This window comes from Wyeomyia smithii, chromosome 2 (genome assembly GCF_029784165.1).
Source record: "Wyeomyia smithii strain HCP4-BCI-WySm-NY-G18 chromosome 2, ASM2978416v1, whole genome shotgun sequence".
Lineage (NCBI taxonomy): Eukaryota > Metazoa > Arthropoda > Insecta > Diptera > Culicidae > Wyeomyia > Wyeomyia smithii.
Window position 1 is genome coordinate 40318498 of NC_073695.1, and position 24343 is coordinate 40342840.

The 24343-nt window shown below is 38.7% G+C and overlaps 2 protein-coding genes across 9 annotated transcripts in view; one reads left to right on the forward strand and one right to left on the reverse strand.

Moving 5' to 3' along the window:
* The window catches only part of LOC129721459 (opsin, ultraviolet-sensitive), a 253856-nt gene that overhangs the window by 167015 nt on the left and 62498 nt on the right, over positions 1-24343 (forward strand). For 6 of the 7 annotated variants that reach the window (XM_055674023.1, XM_055674024.1, XM_055674019.1 and 3 more), the window contains 2 exons: positions 16612-16888; positions 16981-17155. In XM_055674023.1, coding sequence (XP_055529998.1) covers positions 16762-16888; positions 16981-17155 — 302 coding nt within the window. In that variant the 5' untranslated portion in view covers positions 16612-16761. Of the gene's footprint in view, positions 1-16611; positions 16889-16980; positions 17156-24343 lie in introns of those variants that run through there. The other variant, XR_008727394.1, reaches the window with a different exon arrangement.
* The window catches only part of LOC129721457 (protein yellow-like), a 73358-nt gene that overhangs the window by 21038 nt on the left and 27977 nt on the right, over positions 1-24343 (reverse strand). The gene's annotated exons all lie outside the window — the stretch shown is intronic.

A 24343-nucleotide genomic window follows, 5' to 3' on the forward strand; every position in this document is an offset into this window, starting at 1 on the left:
ATCGGCAGAGTAATTTCCTATGTTAGACACATCAATTAGTTCCAAAGCAACCAAAGCGGCTGAACTACAGCGGAATACCATTCTAAACCAGACCACCGGGGTTCGCAAGTGCTAAACCTGATTGCCCCGTGCTCCAGACATCAATTAACACCATTTTATACCTATGCTCACCTCACATCGTTGGTTTTGCGCTGACAGGTTCGAAGCTTCACAGAAGTGAACTTAGTACGGCTACTTGCATCTCAACTCAACTTTACGGTTTAGTGCGGAGGAAAAAAAAACTATGACAAGGTCGAATCGTACAAGTTTACGCAGAATATACATACCAAGATATACGTAAGTACTACCGCATGCTGTTGCACGCAAAAATTAGCTGTATAAAAAGTTAGTTCCATTCAAGAATAAGCAACTGGTTGCGAATCTGAATGTTGAACAACGAATGAGAGGTTCTTCTAGCACAAAGGGGATGGGGGTAAAGTTTTGAGGGTTATATTCAACCCAGAATGCGAGAAGCTCTCATAACATGTCGGGTCAATATGTTGGTTAGTTCACTCTAATAAACATACAATAGTCGCGCTGACTGTTACCCCCTGAGTGGGTATCAGTTAAGAGTATCTATTTTGAAAACAATTACCCAAGAACCTTGATGCACCAAAAACGTGATTCGAAACATCGGAAGCACATTTCATAGTTTGTTTAGAAATTTTCCATAATGAAAAACCAATGAGAAAGGTTAAATAAAAAAAAGTGGTAAGAATGGTAACAGTTTTCTAGCGTAGCATCTTTGGTCGCCCTGAGTTGAAAGTTCAAGAACTGTTCAAAATAACGCATAAAAATAGCAAAGAGTTTCAGTTTGCAACTCCTTGTGATCATACGGGTTCAATGATCAATGGAATCTCAGGAATGTTGGTTTGACATTTGCTGCTATTGGAAACCGCCGCATCATCCATAGGAAAGAGTTTGTGTTAGTGTAAACGTACTGATCTGGTTCCACCGAGATTGGTGGTGCGATCTTTATTGAACAAATTCATTGAACTATTTCTAACCAAAAGAAAAACCCAAGAATTGATTTTCTGGTTTTTTTTTGCAGATCTTTTTTTAGTTTAACGATAATATTGAAAACTTGTTATTATTGGGGGAACGGGCTTGACGTGTCTCCCCCAATATAGCTGAATGAGATACTTCTTGAAGCAAAAGGGCCAAAAAGCTTCACCATAGTGTTTAAATTTGAAACGTTTTCAGGAGTATTTCTTTGAAGTTTGTCGGAAAATACAACAGCGGCTGGAGCTGCCAGTAGTGAGTGTTTGAGAGCAGCATGGAGAACAAGAGCACCGTGCTTGTACAAGAAAACATTATACTTTGTGCGATAAGAGGATCAGAAAAATGAGGCGACTAACGAGCGGGGAGATGCTGGAAAACGTTCCTACTGGGACTACGTTAGTGCAGCAAGAAAAAATTATTAAAAAGCCGATTCGACAAATCTACTTTTATTATTAGAATTCTCGCCATGCATACTGCAATTTTTGTGTCGATTCTGGCTTTATGAGAGCGTCTTTTAGTTTAACAACGGGTTCCACGTTCAAACTAATATCATCACGCAAAGCTGAAATTTCGTATGCTGTTTTTTATTTCCGTCCCATGTTCGTTCATTCCATTATTACGGGAAAAAATGTTATTTTCAATTGAGTATTACTACAGAATAAAATAAAATAGTAGGGGAAAGGGGGCCAGTTTCGGACACTTTCTACCATGATTTTTAATATTTTTTTGTTATCTTTTAAAAAAATCTGTATTCATTCTGGTTGTTGCTTGGACATCAGAGTATCACATAAGCGTGTTAGTAGTGCGCGATGATGCGATCTCGATTGATTCATTTGAATTTTTCAAAATTGCTTTTTTGTCCGAATGTTCCCCGTGTGTGGGATAGTTTCGGACAGTCCTGGGACACTTTCAGGCCTATAACACAAAATAGCGGCAAAAGTACAATAACACCCCCCTTGTCCAATCGACACCAATATCAGAATTTTTCCAAAGTGATATGATATTTTTAACTTTTTCGAACACAGTTCCTTATCAAAAACATTTTGTTAAAATGTGCTGGACAGATACATAATAAATGTGCTAAAGACTCGATTTGTTTATTACAAAAACGACAGCTTTTCCAATTAATTTAAGATGATTTTTGGCTGGACAGTGCCTTGTAATTAGACCTTTATAGGTGTATAGGTCTTTTTCAAACAGAGCAAGATTTTTTTTTGTGTTTGATGCATGTGGCATCATCACAAACTGTTTTGATTGCAGAAATGTGGTAGTATTTTTACAGATTAAATCTATCATCATTTTTCCCAGTTCCTCAATTCTATTTTTAGGGAGCATGAAAAGACACCACAAATAAGCACTTTCGAAGGTCTTGAGCGGCTATTACCCGAAGCAAATATTTGCATAAAATGACAGTTATTATTTGTTTGTCCGTGTAATATCAAAATATTTGATTCAATTATTTGCAAAAAAAAATATTTGCTGTTGTGTTCGCTAAATAAAATATTAGCAAAGGTTAGCTTCATCTGATGTCTTTCTTTGCTAGTAAATTCACGACTGAGCGAATATTTGGTTGAATTTTTTCTTTGTTCATACTGAAATTGGGTATTAGCAAACTACAGCTAATAGGTATCAATGTGTCAAATCAGCTTTCCACGTAGCAGACTAGCCAGTGCGATATTTCATGATAAAATAGAAAAATTATTCACTTAATACGATAAATATTGTTGATGTGCAGAAAAAATTAATAATTTTCGAGACTTATTATAAACTGTATAATACAGTTGGTGTAATTTACGGGATTGTCCATGGTTCGTGTCCGTGATAGCAACGTGAAAACCTTCGCGTGTTTATTTTGTTTATTTTGTATTGTCTATGTTTGCTTCAGGGTCTGAAAAAGGTTTATTTTGATTGATAATAACCTGGGAGTATTAACCTGTGAACATATTTATTCGTTCTCCTTCTTTGCCAATATGTTTTCCATTGAAGGTTTTAGTGCACGTACAATTCATTGGTTTTTATCGTAGCACTCTCATATATCATGTATTGAATACATATTCAATCTATCTCATTTGGCCATTGCTAAAGCTAATCCATTTCGAGTAAAAATAGGCAGTTTGCATTTATTCAACTGCCTTGTCGATATGTCGATACCATCATGCAAAGGTAGTATGCCATGGTTTTTATGTTATATAACTTAACAGGAACCCAATTGTAGACAGTGACAATATTCTGTGAATACTGAACAAATTGAAAGTAAATACTTAGACCTAAGTGATATTTTAAGTATTTTATTTTAATTTTCAAACCGTATATTGCGTCACAAACTTTGAGAATTATAGTTGATATTGTTGATTGTGGGATACGAAAGATGTTCATGCGCAAAAAGTTTTGATATAACAGCGGCATCTCATCTTCGCGCTCTCGAAGAAGTTGATTGTAGAATCGTCGGGCTTTTCGTCGATTCACCCAATCACGCACCCACACGCTGCGCATCCGACAACGTTTCCGACTCTCGCCATTTTCAATGGTGAATTGGGCAACTGGCAAGCATGACGAAAAATGTAAACCAACAACGAATCTTCTTCTTCGAAATCAGCCATTCTCACTCAAAACAAAACATATAGGTGCTTATTACGGGAGTCACTTCACGGTGAAATATATTTCACTCTCACGCTCACTTCACTTTTTTAGACCTATTCCCGATTCCACCTCAAGTGAGGTGACAAAAATCAGCTCCTAGGAGTGAGATCGACAGTAAAGTGAAATTGAGAATAGAACAAGTGAAATGAGATTGTTTCCCAGCTCAAAAATCTCTAAGTCCCAGAAAGTCGTTATTTCCGTTTTTTTTTAGATAACACCAGATCTTGACGTGTTCTGCATTTCTAAGACATTCAGCATAAAAAAAAATGTTTTTTTCGGTATCCTGAAAATTTCCAGAACTACAAGTCAGACTCGATTATATACAGACTCGATTAGGGGAACAACGGGCAAGACGGTCACCCTAAGGAAATCATTCATTATTCTGCTCAAAACACAACATTTCACCTAACGGTATTCATAATATCTGACATTGACTAGTGCTTTTCATAAAATTATGCAAACTTTTCCTTTTTAGAGTGATTTTATATTAGTTGATTTTATATTAGTTTGGGCAACAAATGGTGAGTTGACAACCTGGAAGGAGCGTCAAACATAGCTTCGGCCCTCACATGTTCCTATCTCACACCTCCGCGAGTCATATGATTACACTAGACTGCCGGTTGGAACATGGATACAACTGGTTGGTGTTGCCTGGGCAATGTTGTCATCCGACACTAGCTAAGTGAGAAGGTGCGACGCGATCATTGGCGCGTAAACCATATTCCAGCGGTAGAGGAAATGCTTCGCCAACCTGAGCGTCTGTTCACCAAGATGGTGCGGCTCAAAACAGCGTCTGATCTCCATGTTAGGAGCGGCTGATCAACGTCCTGGTGGCAGCGTGGGACTCTAAACAGAGCTGACACGATGGTCCCCCGGCGAGACAGGGGATTGGGGAAGGCCCAACAAGCCGCCCCGGAAAACAACATGTTACAAACAACGTAAGAGATAATACGGATCGGAACAATCGGCATAGACCTAGGCAACGAAATAAGGACTACGATTGGAAACTTGGGACATGGAACTGCAAATCGCTCTGCTTTCCAGGATGCGACAGGATAATCTATGACGAGCTACAATCACGCAACTTCGAAGTCGTAGCGCTGCAGGAACTTTATTGGACAGGACAGAAGGTATGGAGAAGCGGGCACCGGGCGGCTACTTTCTACCAGAGCTGTGGTACAACCAGCGAGCTGGGAACCGGCTTCATAGTACTGGGTAAGATGCGCCAACGCGTGATGGGGTGGCAGCCGATCAACGCAAGGATGTGCAAGTTGAGGATAAAGGGCCGGTTCTTCAATTACAGCATCATCAACGTGCACTGCCCACATGAAGGAAGACCCGACGACGAGAAGGAAGCGCGCAGCTGGAGTAGGTCTACGATAGCTGCCCGCGACGGGACGTGAAAATCGTTATTGGGGACATGAATGCTAAGGTAGGCCGGGAGGCAATGTACAGACCGGTAATCGGACCAGGTAGCAACTGCGGGACGCCGAGGCTGCACAGGAATATGCGCAGCAGCTGGAGGCAGTGCTACCCCCGGAAGAGCAGCTTGGCGCAGCTACCCTGAAGATGGCTGGAGGAGCATCCGATCCGCCATAGGTAGCACTGCTGTAGCGCTACTAGGTACAAGGGCCCCGAATCATAGAAATGACTGGTTTGACGGCGAATGCAAACGGTTAGTCGAGGAGAAGAATGCAGCACGGGCGAGAATGCTGCAACACCGCACGAGAGCGAACGTGGAACGATACCGACAGGCACGGAACAGCCAAAACTTAGTCCTCCGAAGGAAGAAGCGCCAGCAAGAGGACCGAGATCGCGTAGCGATGGAAGAGCTGTACCAAGCTAACGACACTCGGAAGTTCTACGAGAAGCTGAACAGCTCCCGTAAAGGCTTCGTGCCGCAAGCCGATATGTGCAGGAGCTTGGACCCTCCTTACTGACGAGTGTGAGGTGATCGAAAGGTGGAGGCAGCACTTCGACGAGCATCTAAACGGCGATGCAGTAGAGCGCAAGGACGGTATGGTAACTGATCTTGGTGCACGAGCAGAAGACATCAGAATTCCAGCCCCCGATCTTCTGGCGGTGGAGGAGGAGATTGGTCGGCTGAAAAACAACAAAGCTACTGGAGTGGACCAACTTCCCAGCGAGCTATTGAAATACGGTGGAGAAACACTGGCTAGAGCCGTGCAATGGGTCATTGTCAAGGTTTGGGAGGAAGAACGAGTACCGGAGGAGTGGATGGAGGGTATTGTGTGTCCCATCTACAAAAAGGGTGATAAACTGGAGTGCTGCAATTACCGGGCAATCACTCTGTTGAACGTCGCCTACAAGGTACTCTCCCAAATACTTTGCCGTTGACTATCGCCATTTGCGAAGCAGTTCGTGGGGCATTACCAGGCGGGATTTATGGGTGCCCGCGCCACCACGGATCAGATATTCGCGGTTCGGCAGGTTATGCAGAAATGCCGCGAATATAACGTGCCCACACATCATTTGTTCATCGATTTCAAATCGGCGTACGACACAATCGATCGGGACAAGCTATGGCAAATTATGCACGACTACGGTTTTCCGGACAAACTGACGTGGTTGGTCAAAGCGACGATGGATCGAGTGATGTGTGTAGTTCGTGTTTCGGGGGCACTCTCGAGCCCCTTCGAAACCCGAAGAGGGCTGAGGCAAGGTGATGGTCTCTCGTGCCTACTGTTCAACATTGCCCTGGAAGGTGTCATTAGAAGAGCGAGGATTAACACGAGTGGCACGATTTTCCAAAAGTCGGTTCAACTGTTTGGTTTCGCCGACGATATTGACATTGTGGCTCGGACCTTTGTGAAGAAGGCGGATACGTACATCGGACTAAAGGCTGAAGCCAAACGGATTGGACTGGTCATCAATGCATCGAAGACGAAGTACATGAAAGGAAGGGGTTCACGTGACGACAGTAACAGTATCAGTAACCTCCCACCTCGAGTTCAAATTGGTGGTGATGAAATCGAGGTGGTCGATGAGTTCGTGTACCTGGGCTCACTGGTAACTGCCGACAACGATACCAGCAGAGAAATTCAACGGCGCATTATGGCAGGAAATCGTGCATACTTTGGTCTCCGGAGGACGCTTCGATCGAGTAGAATTTGCCGCCGCACCAAGTTAACCATCTACAAGACGCTGATCAGACCGGTAGTCCTCTACGGGCATGAGACATGGACTATGCTTGTGGAGGACCAACGCGCTCTTGCGGTGTTCGAGCGGAAGGTACTGCGTACCATTTTCGGTGGACTGCAGATGGAAAACGGAGTGTGTAGAAGGCGAATGAACCACGAACTGCAGGAGCTGCTTGGGGAGCCATCTATCGTCCACACCGCTAAGATAGGCAGGCTGCGGTGGGCTGGGCATGTTGTAAGGATGTCAGACGACAGCCCGGTAAAGATGGTTCTTGAAAACAATCCGTCAGGGACGAGACGGAGAGGTGCACAGCGGGCAAGGTGGATCGATCAGGTGGAAGACGACCTGCGGACCCTACGCAGACTGCAGAGCTGGCGAACTGCAGCCATGGACCGAGTGGAATGGGACGACTCATACGTACAGAAAAGGCCACACCACGGCTTGGGACTGTTTGGTAAGGTAAGTTTATATTAGTTTTCACTAAAACAAAAACAGTCTCGAAAAACCACTATTTCACAACGTGCATATGAAACGGAAAGACTATAGCAAATTTCTTTTCTATACGGGACAACGCGCTGCGCAAAAAAGCACGTGTTTGAAGCTTACCGTCGGCTGCGCCGATGGAATCATTCACATCATTTACATGTAGTATATTTACAGCTTTTAACAATGTTTTTAATGATAAATTTTGTTTCAAATGAGAGTTAATGACTTTAGGTCTCATATCGCATGCTAAGAATGCTGAAAAAAGAATAATAAATAAATAAATAAACGACAATAGGTTTTCTCAGACTGCCCATTTTGCTAACACAACATCTGACCGTCTTGCCCAAGAGGCAAACACTTTTTTTGGATCGATGTGATTTCCAAAAAAATAATATTTTCACTAAACTATCTTCACCCACGTGTCTTAAATATGCTCAGTTATTCCAATGTAATTGAAAACTATATTTTTCTGAAGTTTTACCGGAGCAGAAGCTTAAATTCGACATTGCCAAAACTACATCACATTGCTTTGCTGTTGAGGGTGAGCTTATTTTGATTATTTCTGAAATAACTAACTATTGTTTCAATCTACATAATATCTCGAAACTCCTAGGATACTGTTGGAATGTAACTGGCATAACTGATTTGTGTTAATTTCAATGGTTTATATAGAAATGAGCAACGGTCCATCTTGCTCGCCCTGTCCGTGTTGCCCGTTGTTCCCCTATATATTGACTCGATTATATATGATTCGATTATATACAAAATTGTATATAATCGAATCATAAACAAAAAAATTTTTTTTTTAATTTTAAATATAACTTACCTAAAGCAGCAATATCGTATAGGGATCGTCCAAAAATACGTAACGCTTAGGGGGAGGTAGCGATCTGACAAAACGTCGCAATCAATACTAAAAGTTTTTGAAGATCTATACAAAGAGCGTTACCTACAGGAAAGAGGGGATCGAAAATAGTTTTTATTCACGGTACGTAATTAATGGACGTTCCCTTCAGTCCAATATGACGTAACGCAACATTTTTTGACCCAAAACGTTGATTTTTGAGCCATAATGTTTCAAGTAAAGTAAAGCTGATCTAAAACAGAAATATCGCGAGGGAACGTTTACAAATTATGTAACGCTCAGGAAACGGGAAAGAGTGTTGGGTTGGCAAAGTGTTGCAACCCATACGGAAAATTTAAACAAAAAGCATGGCAAAGGGGGAAAGGAGATCAAAAATAATTATTCTTGCGTTACGTTATAAATAAGCGCTTCCTTATTGATTCATAAGAGTCTGTTCAAATGTTACATAACGCAAGCAGGGCTGAGAAAATTTTTTATGCCTGGTGTGCTGAGTATTGGAAACATGCTAGACAAAATGGTGAGGGTTTTCCGGAAGTCCAATATTTATGTCACGTTAAATTTGAATGGACCCTAATATTACTATTTCAATGTTAAGGTTGAGGTGATAGAGATTGACTCTTTTCAAATACTTATTTTTATGAAGTTGAAATCAATACTGGTGAGCAAAAAGTTAAATAAATTAAAGGCAATGTTTTTAGCTAATCTACTATCTACCCAATACGCAAGTCAAGTCTATAAATAATATTGGATGAAGAGGGGATTGAAATAAAATGACGAAAATGTATAGTTTCAAGTACTGTTTCGATAAAATACTGTTATGATAATTTTCTGTTCTGTTCTGAATTGCTTGATAACGCAGCACAACAATAACAAAACTAAAAGAATAAATAAACACAATACACACTGATCAAAATTTTTCTTTAGGTTTGACTGCAATCAGCCATGTTCAAAACACGCACTGCCACGGAGAAAATATTTTAAACACTACATGGCGTGTATTGCAACTTGCACTGCGTGATGTGTAAGAACGACCGCACAAAGTGTAAAAGCAAATTCACCGGTGCGCGTGTGCAAGGCTAATCCCCTACCCCGTGCATAAGGCTTCGGCATATCAGGCATCAGGCTCGCATTGCTGATGTAATTCCTTACGTAAGAGCAGATTGTCGAGTGTTTCAACGAAGTTAAATCCCGCGGCTCCGGTGATTTTACGAGGCTAAATCCCTCAGCTTGTGTGCAGGCCGAAGCTTCATGCACGGGGTTGGGGATTAGCATTGCACACGCGCACCGGTGAATTTGCTTACACATCACGCAGTGCAAGTTGCAATACACGCCGTGTAGTGTTTCTATGCAGAAGTGGCACCCGTGCAGCACGGTGTAGTGTTCTTGCCATGGTTGACTGCAATAACATAAAGAATAACTACGAAATCTATACATACATATATTTTTGTAAGAAAGGTTTTTTGCGACTTTAAGGAGGTTAGTCAAAAAAATCCTACTTATTTATTCAAAAACAACAAAATATTTATGCAAAATAAACAAACAAAATTTTTTTTCCTGATTTGATTATATATAGGATTCGATTATATGTAGTGAAAATTTTTCGAAGACTGTATATAATCAAGTCCGACCTGTAGTTTGCATTTTTTTCATCGGGCAAAAAAAAATTTGACCGCTTTAAGGCACGGATCAAATTCTGATTCATTTCGTTACTGAAGAATAAATCCAATATTTACCATTAGATCACAAATCAATTAACTTTAAAACTTATGCAGGGACTAGAAGTGGCTGTCAGATTACATATAAAGCGAGCGTAACAAAAACCGCCGCCATGCCGAACCAACCAATGGTTCCTTGACGTTTCTTTTCACGCGCAATCACGACTGCAGTGATGGAAACGAAACGAATATGATGCAATCGTCGTTTATTCATCATATGTGCACTTCACGAAGTGTACAGGCCGCGACTAAACTCGAATCTTCTCAACCAGAGATGCCAGATGTTTTTGAAAAATGTCTTCAACTGCTCGAAAAACCGGAAAAATGTGCTCGAAATCTGAAAAAAAATCTACCCGTGATCCGGAAAAATTTCGCTCGCGCAGGCAAAAGTCTGTAAAATTCTGCTCACATTTTAAGAAAATCTGCGCAAATATAAGGAGACTCTGACGAAAATCTGCTGCGAAAACCGTGGAAAAACTGCAAATATCTGCAAATCACTAAAAATCTGCACACGGACTCCAACAATCTGCGTTTTGCAGACAAATCTGCACATTTGGTATCCCTGCTCTCAACCCATAATGAAATGATGATAGGGTGCATAGGTTTCTGGGACAAAACAAACACATGACTAGACTACATCAGCTCTGAGAATCGATTCGATCGTTGCGTTTGTCTCTCCATAGGCCGGTAGTTACGGGAAGAAAGGATAGCAACAGGAGAAAATCATGTCGCCTGAACAGCAGCAGAGGTGTGGTGCGGTGAGAGGGAATGTGTGGGGGAAGGAACTACTTCGACAGCGGTTGAGTTTAAGCGAGAGCAGGAGAGCATACACTGTCATTTTCTTTCTTTTTCTGACAAAAAATCATATTCATGAGTCAAAAGAATAAGGATATAACAAGTTCTCATCGCTCTCTGTAACAGAAACGAATAACTTCATATACCGAGTTGTGCACATTGAGAACCACGTATTGTGGTGCACACTAATGAGTAGAAATATATCGTAAAGAGGAAAGCAAAAAGAGTGCACCAGCACCGATACTTTGTTTTTCGCATACTGACGACGATGTCAACGCATCCTAGGCTTGTTTTATATGTATTCATTAATCGCTAGAGGTGATTTTTTTCCTTCGCTGATCACGAGTAGGGGAGACTGGTAACCGTGGTTACATTTTCATATTTCCGAGTTTGTTTATTTATGTTCCGGGTTCTTTCGCTAATTCTGTTGCGATTTTTTATCGAATATACCGTTATTGTAACGCTGATCGTGTGATGTTGTGAAAGATGAAGTGCATAACTCCGTCCTGTGATAGTAACATGCTTTTACGTAGAGTAAAGGTGGAGTTTCAACACACAGGTGAATAGTACATCTTGTATCACATGTAAGCCTTACTAATAGATTGACATTTAAAATTTCCAACTGATAACAAAAGAAATCGTCGTTGGTGTCGAATTCTCTCCATTTCCGGACTGTCAAATCGGCCTGCTGCTGGGAGCAAAACAAGCGCAAGGATTTCTTCTCGCCACTTCTGCGAACAAGATTTTAATTTAGTGAACGGCAAGTGTAAGTTATTGTCGAGTGCAGTTCCGAGTTTGATGATAGCAGGCATCACCGAGTTGGATGTGCTCGACGACGAAGATCAAACATTCCAATAAACGTATGGTTTTTGCTGGAGAACCACGGACAAATTAAGAAAAACGTGTATTTTCCTAAATTTTATTAATTTTTCGAGCTTAAATTAGAAATAACTCGAAAACCAATGCCTTTAGAATGTTAACAACCAAGAGTTTTTTGATTTAAAATAACTCTCTGCATCTTTTAAAATCATCAGTATATATTTTTTTTTTTGAAAAATGTTTGAGTTAGAATTTTTATAAAAAAATCAATCTACCATAAAAAAAATATTTTTCATTTCTACATCCTGGACTTGTTTTTAAAAGTTGCGTTTTACCGTCAAGTTTATTTAAAAACAAAATTCAAGACTTTTTTTTCTTTAAATTGAAATTTAATGTTTGTTTTTAATGTTTTTTTTATCAAAAACACTTTTTTGCATAGTGTATAATTTTTTATGATGCATTTTTAATTCCCTACAACTCATTCTCAGACAGTTTTTCTATACAACCAACGGTTTCTGGACTACAATGCTTCGAATATAACCTATGCCAAAAGACATACGCCTTTTTAGAATGTAACTCATGGGTGTAAAAAATCTCTCCATCTGTGAAATGTGCTCAGTTTTCTAAGCCAAACACGTGTGCAAAGTTTCATTCAAATAAAAAATTGTCGATTAAATTTTCGCGTATTTCCAGGTCATTTGAAATGATTTTGCTCATATGATAAAGCGCTTATTGAAAAATTCCCAAAAGTTAGGGTGACCCAAATTTTCGATGAAATTAGGTAAGTATCTAACTTTTTATCTTTATAGATAGAAGAAAAAATTGTTCTGCAACGTTATACCTCCGTTAATTTCAAGCAACTTTGTAGAAAAAAGGTTTTTCTGTCTTTGAAAACAACAGATTTATGTTGAAAAAAACACATTTTTCGCTCTAACTTTTTTGTTTCAATTTTCCTCTTTGAACGACTTTTCGAATACATATATAAAATTATTGAACTTTTTGTCATTTTTTAAATTAAATTTTCTCATATATAAAAAATTACATATTTTTATATAGAGTCAAATGTACCCTTTAAATTAAGATCAAGAGATATTTTTATGTTTGTCCTAAAAAGAATGATAAACAAATAAAAAAACGCATATTTTTTATGAACACATTAATAACTTTGGGGCAGGGGCCTAGCGTGGTTGGTAATGTCTCCGCCAACCACGCTCGACGCTTGGGTTCGAATCCCAACGCCGTCGATGGTTGTGGGGTGGCGGCTTACCGACACCGGGAGATTTACTGTGTATGTGTGTGTATTTATGACCTTCTAGATTCCACTGTCTGGCAGTGATAGGGTGAAAAAAAGACAATGCTGTTGATTCTTGTTTCTGCGTCTGTCTTGTTTTCGGAACCTAGAAGGTGTTAGCTCTACCGACCTTCCAAAGACCCTTTGCAGAATGACTGAGTACTTGCAGCGCATTCCGGAGTCAATTTCCATTCGGTAAGCCCCGCCTCAAAATAATATTAGAATCTAATAGATTTTATTATTATTCTCAGACTTTCAATTCATTTGACATATCAATATCAAAAAAATTGACCCGTATTTAATATATATAGGGTAACTGAAGGCTTCGTCAGGTGATATGCGTTGTGGGCAATTGCCAAGCTGTACTGCTTATATTCCACTCAGAAACTCAATTTGTGTTAACTTACCTTGAACGTTGAAGTTTTTTTTGTTCGCATGAATGAATTAAAAACTCAAACATTTTTATTTTATTCTTTAATAAAAAAAAATAATATTCTGAGACATGTGATTGAAATACAATGTCATAAAACGGGTTTGAGAATTGAGTTCGATTAACCTTTCAAAATTTTCAATCACAGGACGGTTCAAAACCTCACATTTAATAAGAATACGAGAAGATAGACTCCAAAAGCGGTCTTTTAACGGAAGAACCCCAGCCAGAACTTCCAGAAGAAGTAGGTACACTTTCAAGGGCAGATCTCAAAATTCCTAAACAATTTGCAAGGTAACGGTCAAACTTAATGCTTTAATTCTTTTGCGTTGAAGCAGACGAAGGTCAGAAATTCCACGCTTTGGTTGAAAACGAAAAAAAAACTCCATCACCAATCGTCATCAGCAAACAAATACGACAGTCGCTTTACTTGTCGCTCTTCTCATGAGACACAGCGGACAAAAACCACGTCCACGCTAAAAAAAAACAAGATTCTGTGAAATCCAGTTCCAGATAAATGAAAGAAACATGTTGCAATTACACCTTACCAGTGTCATTGACGTTGTCCTTGCCGTAATGTATATCGAAGCCCAATTAATGCTAAACTATTTATATGCTGATAATTTTTTAGCAAGTAAATTACTTAGATCCTAACTTTCCCCATCACATCAGAAGTAGCAATATTAATTAACACTTAATAACGATAACTGGCTCTCGGTGAAGCGATTTCCTCACTAACTAGCAGCACCTAGGCAAGCCTTCATTTTGGACTTACAGAGCACTTCACGCAATTGCGTTTCTAGTAAATGCGGCATTTCTTCACATTTTCGCGTGTATCAACACATAGATCAACTAGCAGAAAACGCGGACGCAATCCGTCAGTTTACTCACCCAATCCTTAGTGTCGTTTAATTATCTGCCACACTGCTAGCAATGTAATAACCGGCTAATTGGAAAACAATAGGCATCGAATTTATTGTATTGTTCGCACAAGCTGTTGTAAAGAAATAATTTTAACACAATCGCACCGCAGCTTCGCTGCCAAACCGACGGTCACACCGCAACGCTTTCTGAAACCGAACTGATCGCGAATCGTTACTGATCGGCTCGTTTTGGGCTGTTTACCTGCTGCTGCTGCTGGTGGTGCTATCGAAGTCGAAGATCAGCCGGTCGCGCAGCGCAATCGGAGCGTCAACCGGTCCTCGATGGTGGCTTGTTTTATTACGCTGCTCTGCGCACCACAATCGGAAAACGAGGAAGCTTTCAAAAGCTCACCATCGTAAACAGTGAAGTAAAATTTTGTTCTATAACTAGTCTAGACGCTAGAGTCTGGAGGTTAGGTTAGCATTGAAAACAAATATGTAGGAATTTATTTGTACGTGTGTCGATTATACTGCTATGAACGAGTTTCAAATCAGCGTAAATAACCATAACCTCTACATATCGTGGCAAATTATAACCACTAATTGAACCATTCGTTGTGATTTCCGCTCCCATCTACGACTGATGTATGCCGAAAATGGCACACAAAACTAATTATGGCTCCACAGAAGATTTATGCCACACTGGATTCAATACGAATTCGAATGGTGCCCTCCTGTGAAGGTCAGAAATGCACTGATTTTCTGGGATCTTTAACGATCGAACCTCACCAAGCACCGAGAAAAGGATTTTAATAGGTTACTGCTCGAGCTAATAAATTAACCGCTAGAAAAAACCTAGCTGATGTTTCAGCAAAGGTAATCGTAGCCCGAGATTACCATTACTTTCTGTTATTTAAGTAACGTAAACAAAACCCTGCTCGCACTGGTTCAGTAATTTAATTAATCTTCTGTTTACGCTGAATTCGGCCTTGATTATCGGATGGCACCAAATCGGCCACAAGTGTGCCATAAATATTCCCCCACAATTCAGTTGGGGGGGAAATCGAGGAAAATCAGGTGTTTTTTGTTTGCTTCCATGCTCCAGTACGCAGTCAGTTTGTCAGTTGACTTGTATAATTGTATTGACACATCAATTCATGGTCGAAATGTATAAAGATAACATCATGAATTTCAAATATATTTGAACACCTTCCCGTAACTTAACTCATCAGTTTGAAAAATTCATGGAAACCGAAAGTAATTACCGGCTTTGGATCAGTACGAAATGAACAAAAAAAAATCAACAAACATAAAAAAGTGCATATGTTATAAAGGTCTGACAGGAGATGACATAATCGGGCCGCCATTCGTTTTTTGTTTCTACATCCGATACCGACGATAAATCCATTGAACCGATCGGAAACGTTCGCATAAATTTCACCGGAGAACTGGAGCTTCGAATGGGAGACAGCGGATGTCCAGCTAGTAGAGAGGTTCGCTGCAAAAATAGCCCGAAGGTTTGGTGCAGTTTGCTGTCACATATACTGATTATGTAACGTTCAACAGTTTAACACCACATTTCACTGGGCAGTGCAGCATTCTGATCAACATCGTAAATTATGTCCTTTTTTAAATAAAAAAAACCGTTTCTGCATGCTTTAGTATTGACAGTAATTTACGCATATATATTGTGCCATTTTACAGCGGTCTTTTTGATGCGTAAAGAAAGAATTAATAGAGGCGAGCGTAAAAATCGAATTAATTTGAGCAAAACTGAAATCTGACAAAAATTTCTTCCTGATTAAAACGATTACATATTATCAACTTAGTAAAGAGATAATAAATCAAAATTGTGAATTAGAAACCAATTAAAAGATATTACTCTAGTAATATAAAACTAATCTCAAATAAGTCTGTTCATCTAGCTCCGAAAATCGGTTGAAGAATAAAAAAACACTTGAATACTGTCTCAAAGTCTCTGGCCCCTGCTAAACAGAGAACGCGTTCTCTATCCCGTTCAATCATTTTTCCATTACCGAGGGAAAAGAATAGCCAAGCGTACGTTACAGAAACGATTTCCAACTACGCAGCATTTTTTCCCCTAGCTGCTTCACAAGCCACAATGAAAACGTTTTTCATCCTTTACACAGCTGCAGGAAAAATTTCTGTGAAATTTTCCAATCACTGACTGATTAAGATGATTGACAGAAAACGTAGTCCCAGACGACAGCACTGACAATTTCAGTTATGCGCAGTAATGACTCATTCCAAAAATGTTTCAAATACATATTAAATTTAATTCTGATGAAAATATTATTTAAAGTTAACTTTAACTATTGTAATATTACAATAGAAAAATGCCTTCCCAAATAGAACTGCATATATTTTTTTCTGCATTCGCACACAACTAAGTAATCAACTGCATTTATTTTTTATTCGTACACATCACCGCTGTCATTATTAATTAAAGTGAAAGTTTTCTATTTTTACCCTTTCGTTTTCAGACACCCGCACCATCCGCTGCACTCGATGGTGACACCGTGAATGGCCAACCGGGATCAGTTGTGAAGCATCTACAGCCCCAATCCATCACCAGCCTCGTTACATCGAGGGGGCCACATCACAATCGCTAGCGTACGCAAAAATAGAACAACATGTTGAGACAAACCGCAGCAATTCTGTTCGTGCTGTGCGAAATTATCGCAAATATCAGTGCCAATTTTGAGTTGACAAGTGCATTACCGGTTGCACGTTCGAACCAGCTTCCGGTGCCGCTCGAAGGTAACGCGGAACGAACCACTAGCCGTGGGCAGCGAATGAAACGAATGATTAAATCCATTTTCATTATCTATCACCACTGTTCTCGAATATAGAGTTTGACCATCTTCGACGGACGTCGAAAATGACAACCTCACTGCAGTCGGTCGGTTCCATTGGTGCCAACGTAAATGACCAACTATTCCCGGAGGACGGTGCCAGTCCACGACCATTTCCGAGTAGCAGCGAATCCGAAGCTGCTACCACAGTCAACACTAGTGCCCTGTTGAGGTAAGTAGCAACCGACGAGACCTCATTAGGATAAATTGATAGACGATTTGATGGGTAAATTGGCAATTGATGAAATTGTATCCTGTTGGACAATCTGGAGCATATAAGGTCCGATTGAAATCTTAGCCACTTCCAGTTCTGTGTAGTGTTTAATTATCTCCTCCATAGAAATTTGATTTGAGTTAAATCTTTCGAACAACAACTGCGAGTTGGGTAGCACGATAAAACACAACAAATAAATTCATTAGTTACGCCAAACGATCTGCACGCTCGACAGACGTGTCTTAACTTTATGCTGCAACCCCCAACCTTACCAACCAAACATTTTCTCCAGGACTGAGAAAATTCATGCTGATTTACTTCACCAAACACGGCGTTAGAATTATAGCAGTTGTAGTAATGACTAGTAGGAACTAGTTGTAACTTTGTTGCACATAAAAGAAGATAAAGTAAATCCACAGACGCAAAGTTGCAAGAGAGCGAAAAAATGTGTAATGAAACTTTAACCCCAAGCATACTTGTACGCACTTTCATCTGCAATCATCGCCTGGAAGAAAAACTACCCACTCAAGTTTCTGTTAACTGTTTTCAATGTTGAGACAAGATTCAGTGAGAATTATATTGGCGTATATTTGTTTCCAAACCAATGATTTCATTGTTTCATAAAACTCACATTAAAATAAACTGTTCGGTGGTTAGAACTGAAAGTCGAGCAAAAACAGCATGGAACAAATGTTTGTGAAGCGGCAGTCGGCGTGGTGAATAATTACACAAGTAATAGCGACTGCGAATATTTTTACCACTTCAACCGTTAATTCCATTTTCCCAAGCTATGTTGGGGATTCCAACGCTATCAGTTGTGCACTTCACGAATTCCAATAACTTACACAAACGCGAATGACGAAAATTACACGAAGGTTTTTTCCACGTTGAAGATGCGTTCCAGATATGTATAAACAAAATTGTAAGACTTTTTTGAGTTGAGAACATAACGATAAAAATGTTTGAACCTCGTTTAAATATGATAGTAGTCCATCTAGGGACTAAAATGTGATATTTTATTTTCAGTATTTCTACAAAATTGTGAATTTTTTTTTTGGAACTTATAAAACAAAAAACTTGATTGAAATAAGGTCGATATCTTGTACCGTTTTTTAGTAATATAGAAAACCAACCCGCGTGAAAACAGACCTTACTGTAAACACCTGATTCGAAGAACAACCACGTAAATTTTCAATGTCAAAGAAATAACATGAGAACGTTTCATGATTCAAAAGTGATTCTGGAATGATTTAAAAACAATGCTTGAATCATTTCAAAACGAAAATGAAAAATTAACACGAAATTCCAAAATGACTCTCAAAATAATTTGCAAAAAAACTTTTAAATTTTTTTTTTTCAAATAGTTCGAAAATAGCTCTGGAGTAGGTTCTTAAGGGAATTTCACAAAAAATATTCCAGTTTTAATTTTTTCAGTGTCTTAGGCTGATACAAATTTCGACCCCTTTTTATTAGTGCTAGGACTTTTAACCGGATATATTCGTGATCCGGTTATCCGAAGCTCGGATCACGGATGGGTGAACGAATACTATTCGGATGACCGGATATCCGGATACGGATAATCGAATAGTCGGATACTCGGATATCCGGATATCCGCATTTTTTTCTGTCCTTTGAAGCCCGTTGAAATAAAACGTAACGCGAAAAATGGCTTCTTTCACAATCCCCCATCCCCTCGCAAGTTATTATTTTCATAATTCTCATTAAACTATGTTCGGATACAAAATTCGGATATCCGGATATCCAACTTTCCGAAAATCCGGAAATCCTGTCGGATAATATCCGGATATCCGATTGATCCGGAATTTGGATATTTGTGGGATATCCGAGGTCGGATATCCGGATATTTTAATCCGGATAGTCCCAGCACTACTTTTAATGTCCAAGGTTATTTAAGCCAAGAGGAGGGCGAAAAATAAATAACACCGAGATTTGATTAAAGTTTTTATGCAAGTTACAACATTTTCAACTTCCACTCAAATAAATGTTGAAAAATAACACTTAATTATAATTGACGGCACTCTCGCTGTCACTGGACTTGTTTGTTGCTTAATTTAGCATATACGCTGTCGATAAACCAATATTATTAACAGAATGACTGGAACTTTTTTCCTCCTCTTCCTAATTTCAAGATTCCTGAAGGGGAGGGGAGAGTGACATAGAAAATTAACGGCCTTATTTGAGTCGGCTGACGTTTTGCATGGATGTTGTTAAAAAGACGTTTTTAAAAAGATTTCAAAATTATTCTACAATAGTTTTAAAATAATTCTGAAGTACCTTATTCTAAAATGACTCTCAAACGATTTTGAAATGATTTTAAAATTATTCTAAAATAATTCTTTAATCCTTATCCTTTGATCCTTAGAACAGTTTTATAAAGTTTCTGAAATGAGTTTGATATGATTCTACAATAATTATTAAACTGTAAAAACTGTGAAATGATAACAAAACCATTCAACAGTGATTCCCGAGTTAGAATGTTCTTGAGTGTGATTCTGAACTCACCCAGCTGGTCTTGAGGTAGGGTGCTGGCCTAACAAGCCAGTCGTCGTAGGTTCGAGTTCAGGCTCGGGAGTGGCTGTTGGTGTCAGTAGGAACGCAACGCTAGCCCCGAAGTTGTCCTGTACACTAAAACAGTCGGCTGCGAAGTCTATGTATAATAAACAGAAGGTCGAGTTGCGAATAGGAATGTAGCATCAAGGCTTTGCTTCTTGATTCTGAACTCAATCTCTAATGAGTCTTTACTGATTCCATAATAATTTTATTACAATTTATGATGATTTTTAAGAAAATCTATAAGGATTCTATGACAAATATAGTACAGTCAAACCTGTTTTTGTGCGAGGGATAGGGACCGCACAAAATAAATCGCATAAAAAAATCATTTGAAACTCCACTTGCAGCTATAAAACAATGTTTCCACAACATTATTGAAAAAATCTTTTTTTTATGCGGTGGATAGGGACCGCATAATAAAAATTCTCAGTTAAAAATAACTCGAAAGTTGATGATTCTGATTCAGAATACCTATGAGAACAATTTTAAAACATCTGATTGATAAACGTAACTTTTTTAACATACTCTTTAACATAACATACTTTTTCTTTCCAACCGCTATCTTTCGTAGGCTAGCAATACGTGACTTTTCCCTCGTAAAACTGGCTCAAATAGTAATTTTTTGACGTAACACTTATTTGATGCGTTGAAATTCATTCCAAGGATCGGAAAAACTAAATGACTGAAAATCTTGTCGGATGTGGTCCCTCTTCATATACCGCACAAAAAAAAATTCGCACAAAAAAACGTGGCACAAAAACAGGTTTGACTGTATTCTTTTTAAAGTGTTCTCAAGGCCGATAAAAATTTCATTTTCATTTTATGTCACCTCTTCAAAAATGTCCAAAATTGGAAGGGGAAGAAAAAACTGACTTATTGACTTTTCGACAGCGTGTATGCTTAATTTAGCAACAAACAAGTCCAGTTATCTTTGTTAAGGGCACCGAAATTTACAGGAATCGTTAAAATGCTATTATAGTCTTTCACTTTTTCCAGTTTGAGCTCTAGAGCAAAATCTGTGTTTACCAGTGTTATTTTATAATGATTTCAAAACAATCATTATTCTGTCATAGTTCTGGAATAACTTTTGCATTGAAAAAATGGACAAAAATTGCCCATTTTCCGTGGGTTCGCCATCTACAACATCTTGGCACTATCGGCCAGTAATCAGAGCATCGAAATGAAGCTTTAAAAGTAAAGGATACTGAAGAGGAAGAATGAGGAAAAAGCGGCTACAGCGCTGCAACCGACCAAACAGTGAAGAAGTACCTGGCGATCATGGACATACATGTCATAAAGCGGCCGTTCCATCCACTGGCTGCAGGCAATGAGTCGATTTTTCCAACGAATCGTGACGTGACGGTGGTGGAAAACGACGAGACTTATCTTATCCTGGATGGCAACGACTGGCAGAGCGTATTTCGTATTCGTATTTTACTTACACCACGAAGGAAGTGAGCTCCCAGGTGAAATTCATTTCTCACACCAAGTTCCCCAAGAATCAGCGAGAAGGGGATGTCAAAGCCGCTCTTTTTTCGCTACCAACTGGCCGTGACCAGGGAAGTATGAAGCCTACCGTATGATGCGTTGTTCATCAAAAAAATACCAAAATGGCGGAGACGTGGTGTTTGTCGGATCTGGCGTCGGCCCACTATCCGAAGCGATCGTTGGAGGAGATGCTGAATATTGATGTGGTATCAAATCTGCGAACTCGCCCAACGTCCCCCAGCTGCGTCCCATCGAGAGTTTCTGGGCAAACCTGAAGCGTACTCCAACAATTTTGTCGTGAAAACTGAAGAAGAATAGATAAATAAAACGAAGACAGAACTAAAAAACATGCCTACACGCATATCTTCGTCCACCATGGCGAATGCTCCGGTCAACTGTCGGAATGCCAAATAAATTTCTTCTTGAGCGTATTAGTAGAATGCTTATATAAGAACCTTCCAAGAGAAATTCGGTCTTAGTGTTTTATAACAATCCAATAAAAAGTCCTTTTTTCGTGCAAACGGTAAACCTAAATTAATTCTTCAACGATTCTGGGATGATTCATATTCACTTCTATTTTAAACTGATTTGGAAAAGACTCTTAAATGATTTTTAGAACTAAGATAAAATGATTCTGAAGAGTTTCTGCACTGATTATTAAGTATTTTTATATTAATTCTGAAATGATTCAAAAATTGTTCAGCCGTAAATCAAAAATGATTTGAAACAATTTTGATATGATTTTTAAACGAGTCTTAAATAAACCCGAAGTTATTCTAGAAAGATTTCAAAATGTTTCTAAAATAGTTTAAAAAAGTTGTCTAAAAGATTTTGTAATGATTGTACAATGGTACTAAAATGACACCAACATGTATCTAAAATAATTCTCGAATTATTTTCAAATGATTACAAAATAATGCTGAAATTTATTTCTAATTTGATTCAGAAATTATTTTGAACAAATTCTCCAATGATTCTTGAATAATTCTAAAATGATTCTCAAATTGGGCCGATACAAATTTTAAATAGCTTTTATGTCCACGTTTATCAAAGCTAGTTAAGGGGAGGGCAAAAAATAAATAACATTGAGAAGAAAACAAAAAGGAAAAGCTTTCATAAAAAATTGTGTGCAAGTTACGACGTTTGTAACTTGTATGCAAAAGTGTGTTGAAAAATATCACATTATTATCATTATTGATCATTTGGCTTGCCTTTTGATGACACTTTCACTGTCACTGGACTTGTTTAATGGTCTAGATTTAATGTGATTGTAATGTGTAAGTAGGAATAAAAACAAAACGAAAAATTCAAATTAACAACAAAACAGTTAAAAACGTAAATAAAATTGCGTAATAAGACCAGCGTTGCAAAGCGAGCGAGAAGCAAAACCTTTCCACTTCTTTCTTCTTGAGAATGAGATGTGTGCTACGTTTCTCCAATCGTTTCCACAGATACTTTCGAGAAAGTTTTTGTTATTCACGCACCAGCCAGAGGAGCAACAAACAACCGCTCGCAAATTCTTCGTTATCTTCCTACTCACGATGAGTACGCGAGTAGGAGTACTCGACTAAAAGTGCTAGATGAGGAGTGCTTTAAAAAGTGTGCCCGAAAATGAAAATACTACCTTGTCATTTGTCAATTGGCCCTGACACTAGTAAAAAAGATTTTTAAGTCCGTTTGCACTTACGCAATATGCAATAGGCGATTTTAATTTTGAAAAATACCTGCTTTTTCTTACACTAATCGATGACTTACCTTTCAGTAGGCACTACGTAATTTGTCTAAGATCTCTACGAGCTTTCTTTGATTTCTTCGTCTTCGTCTCAAATTAAAAAAATACATTTTCACTTAATTTTCACTAACTGGCAAGGTTTATGGGGAATATAACCCTGGTAGTGCACAAAGTGACATTTCTGCTGCTGGGTTGTTGGGAATATAACCCTGGTTTACGTGTCATGACAGGGATGCCAAATGTGAAGACAGTTCTTAATTTCGAAGACATTTAAGCACGTCTGAAGAAGTGGAAACCTAATAGTCGGTTGATTAACCGCGATGTGTTTACTGGATTTTTTGTTAACTTTTAAAGAGAACCGTTTAAACAGATTTCCTATGTATGATGTATGTGGAGTGAGAAGACATTTGAAAATGACCTGGCTTGCCTGTGTCATGATTTCTTGACGGCAGGGTTTGTCTTAAAATCATTTACAGTTGTTCAAATTCAAAATGGATTTTACAATAGTTCTACTGTATAAATTAAAAAAAAGTCAGTGGAATATATAATTCTTTCGACATTTATCAAAAGAAAAAATTACACCCTATTGTCAATTTATATGTGAAAATCAAAGCAAAAATATTTCCTTCCTTCTATTTCGCAGGCAAAAACCAGACAATTATCAGCAGAGTCGTCAGGGCCATATGCTGAATTACTGCCAAGCAGTTTTGCTCCGTGTACTGACAGCCGAGAGTGAGGTTGAGAACTTGTATAGTATCTAGAGATGCCAAAACTATTTCATGTAATTCTGTAGATTCTACGAATTTCTACGAAATTCTCCGTTTACTTGTAGGGTAGGGAACGGTTTACGCAATGGTGCCTATTTTAATCAATCGAAGGCCAAAAACTCTGATTAACTATTTGTCCTACGAATACATAAAATATTGTTCAACACAAAAAAATCTTTGAATAAACTTCAATTAACCCTCTAGTGCCCAATGCCGCCATTTGGCGGGCTTCAGTCGAAGTTCCAAAAAGCTTCAATAAATACTTTAAAAATGTTTCTAATGGTTAATAGTGATTTTATCGAAGTCCGTTTAGAAATTAATTTGGGCACTAGAGGGTTAAAAGATATCAACCAGAAACCCTGCGAAACAGATGCAAACTGTTTAAAATAGATTCGGGGTGATTAAAATAATGTCCCTCGATAGGAAACTTTAGTTGATCACTGACGTAAAGAAAAGTAGTAAAAAAACTAATATGCTCATGTTTGTAGATCACCTTACAGATTTCAAGTATTTGGTTTCATTACACACAAGGCTCCATAAGCTGTTTGAAATAGGCTCCCTACCCTACATCCGTGAAACCTTCGT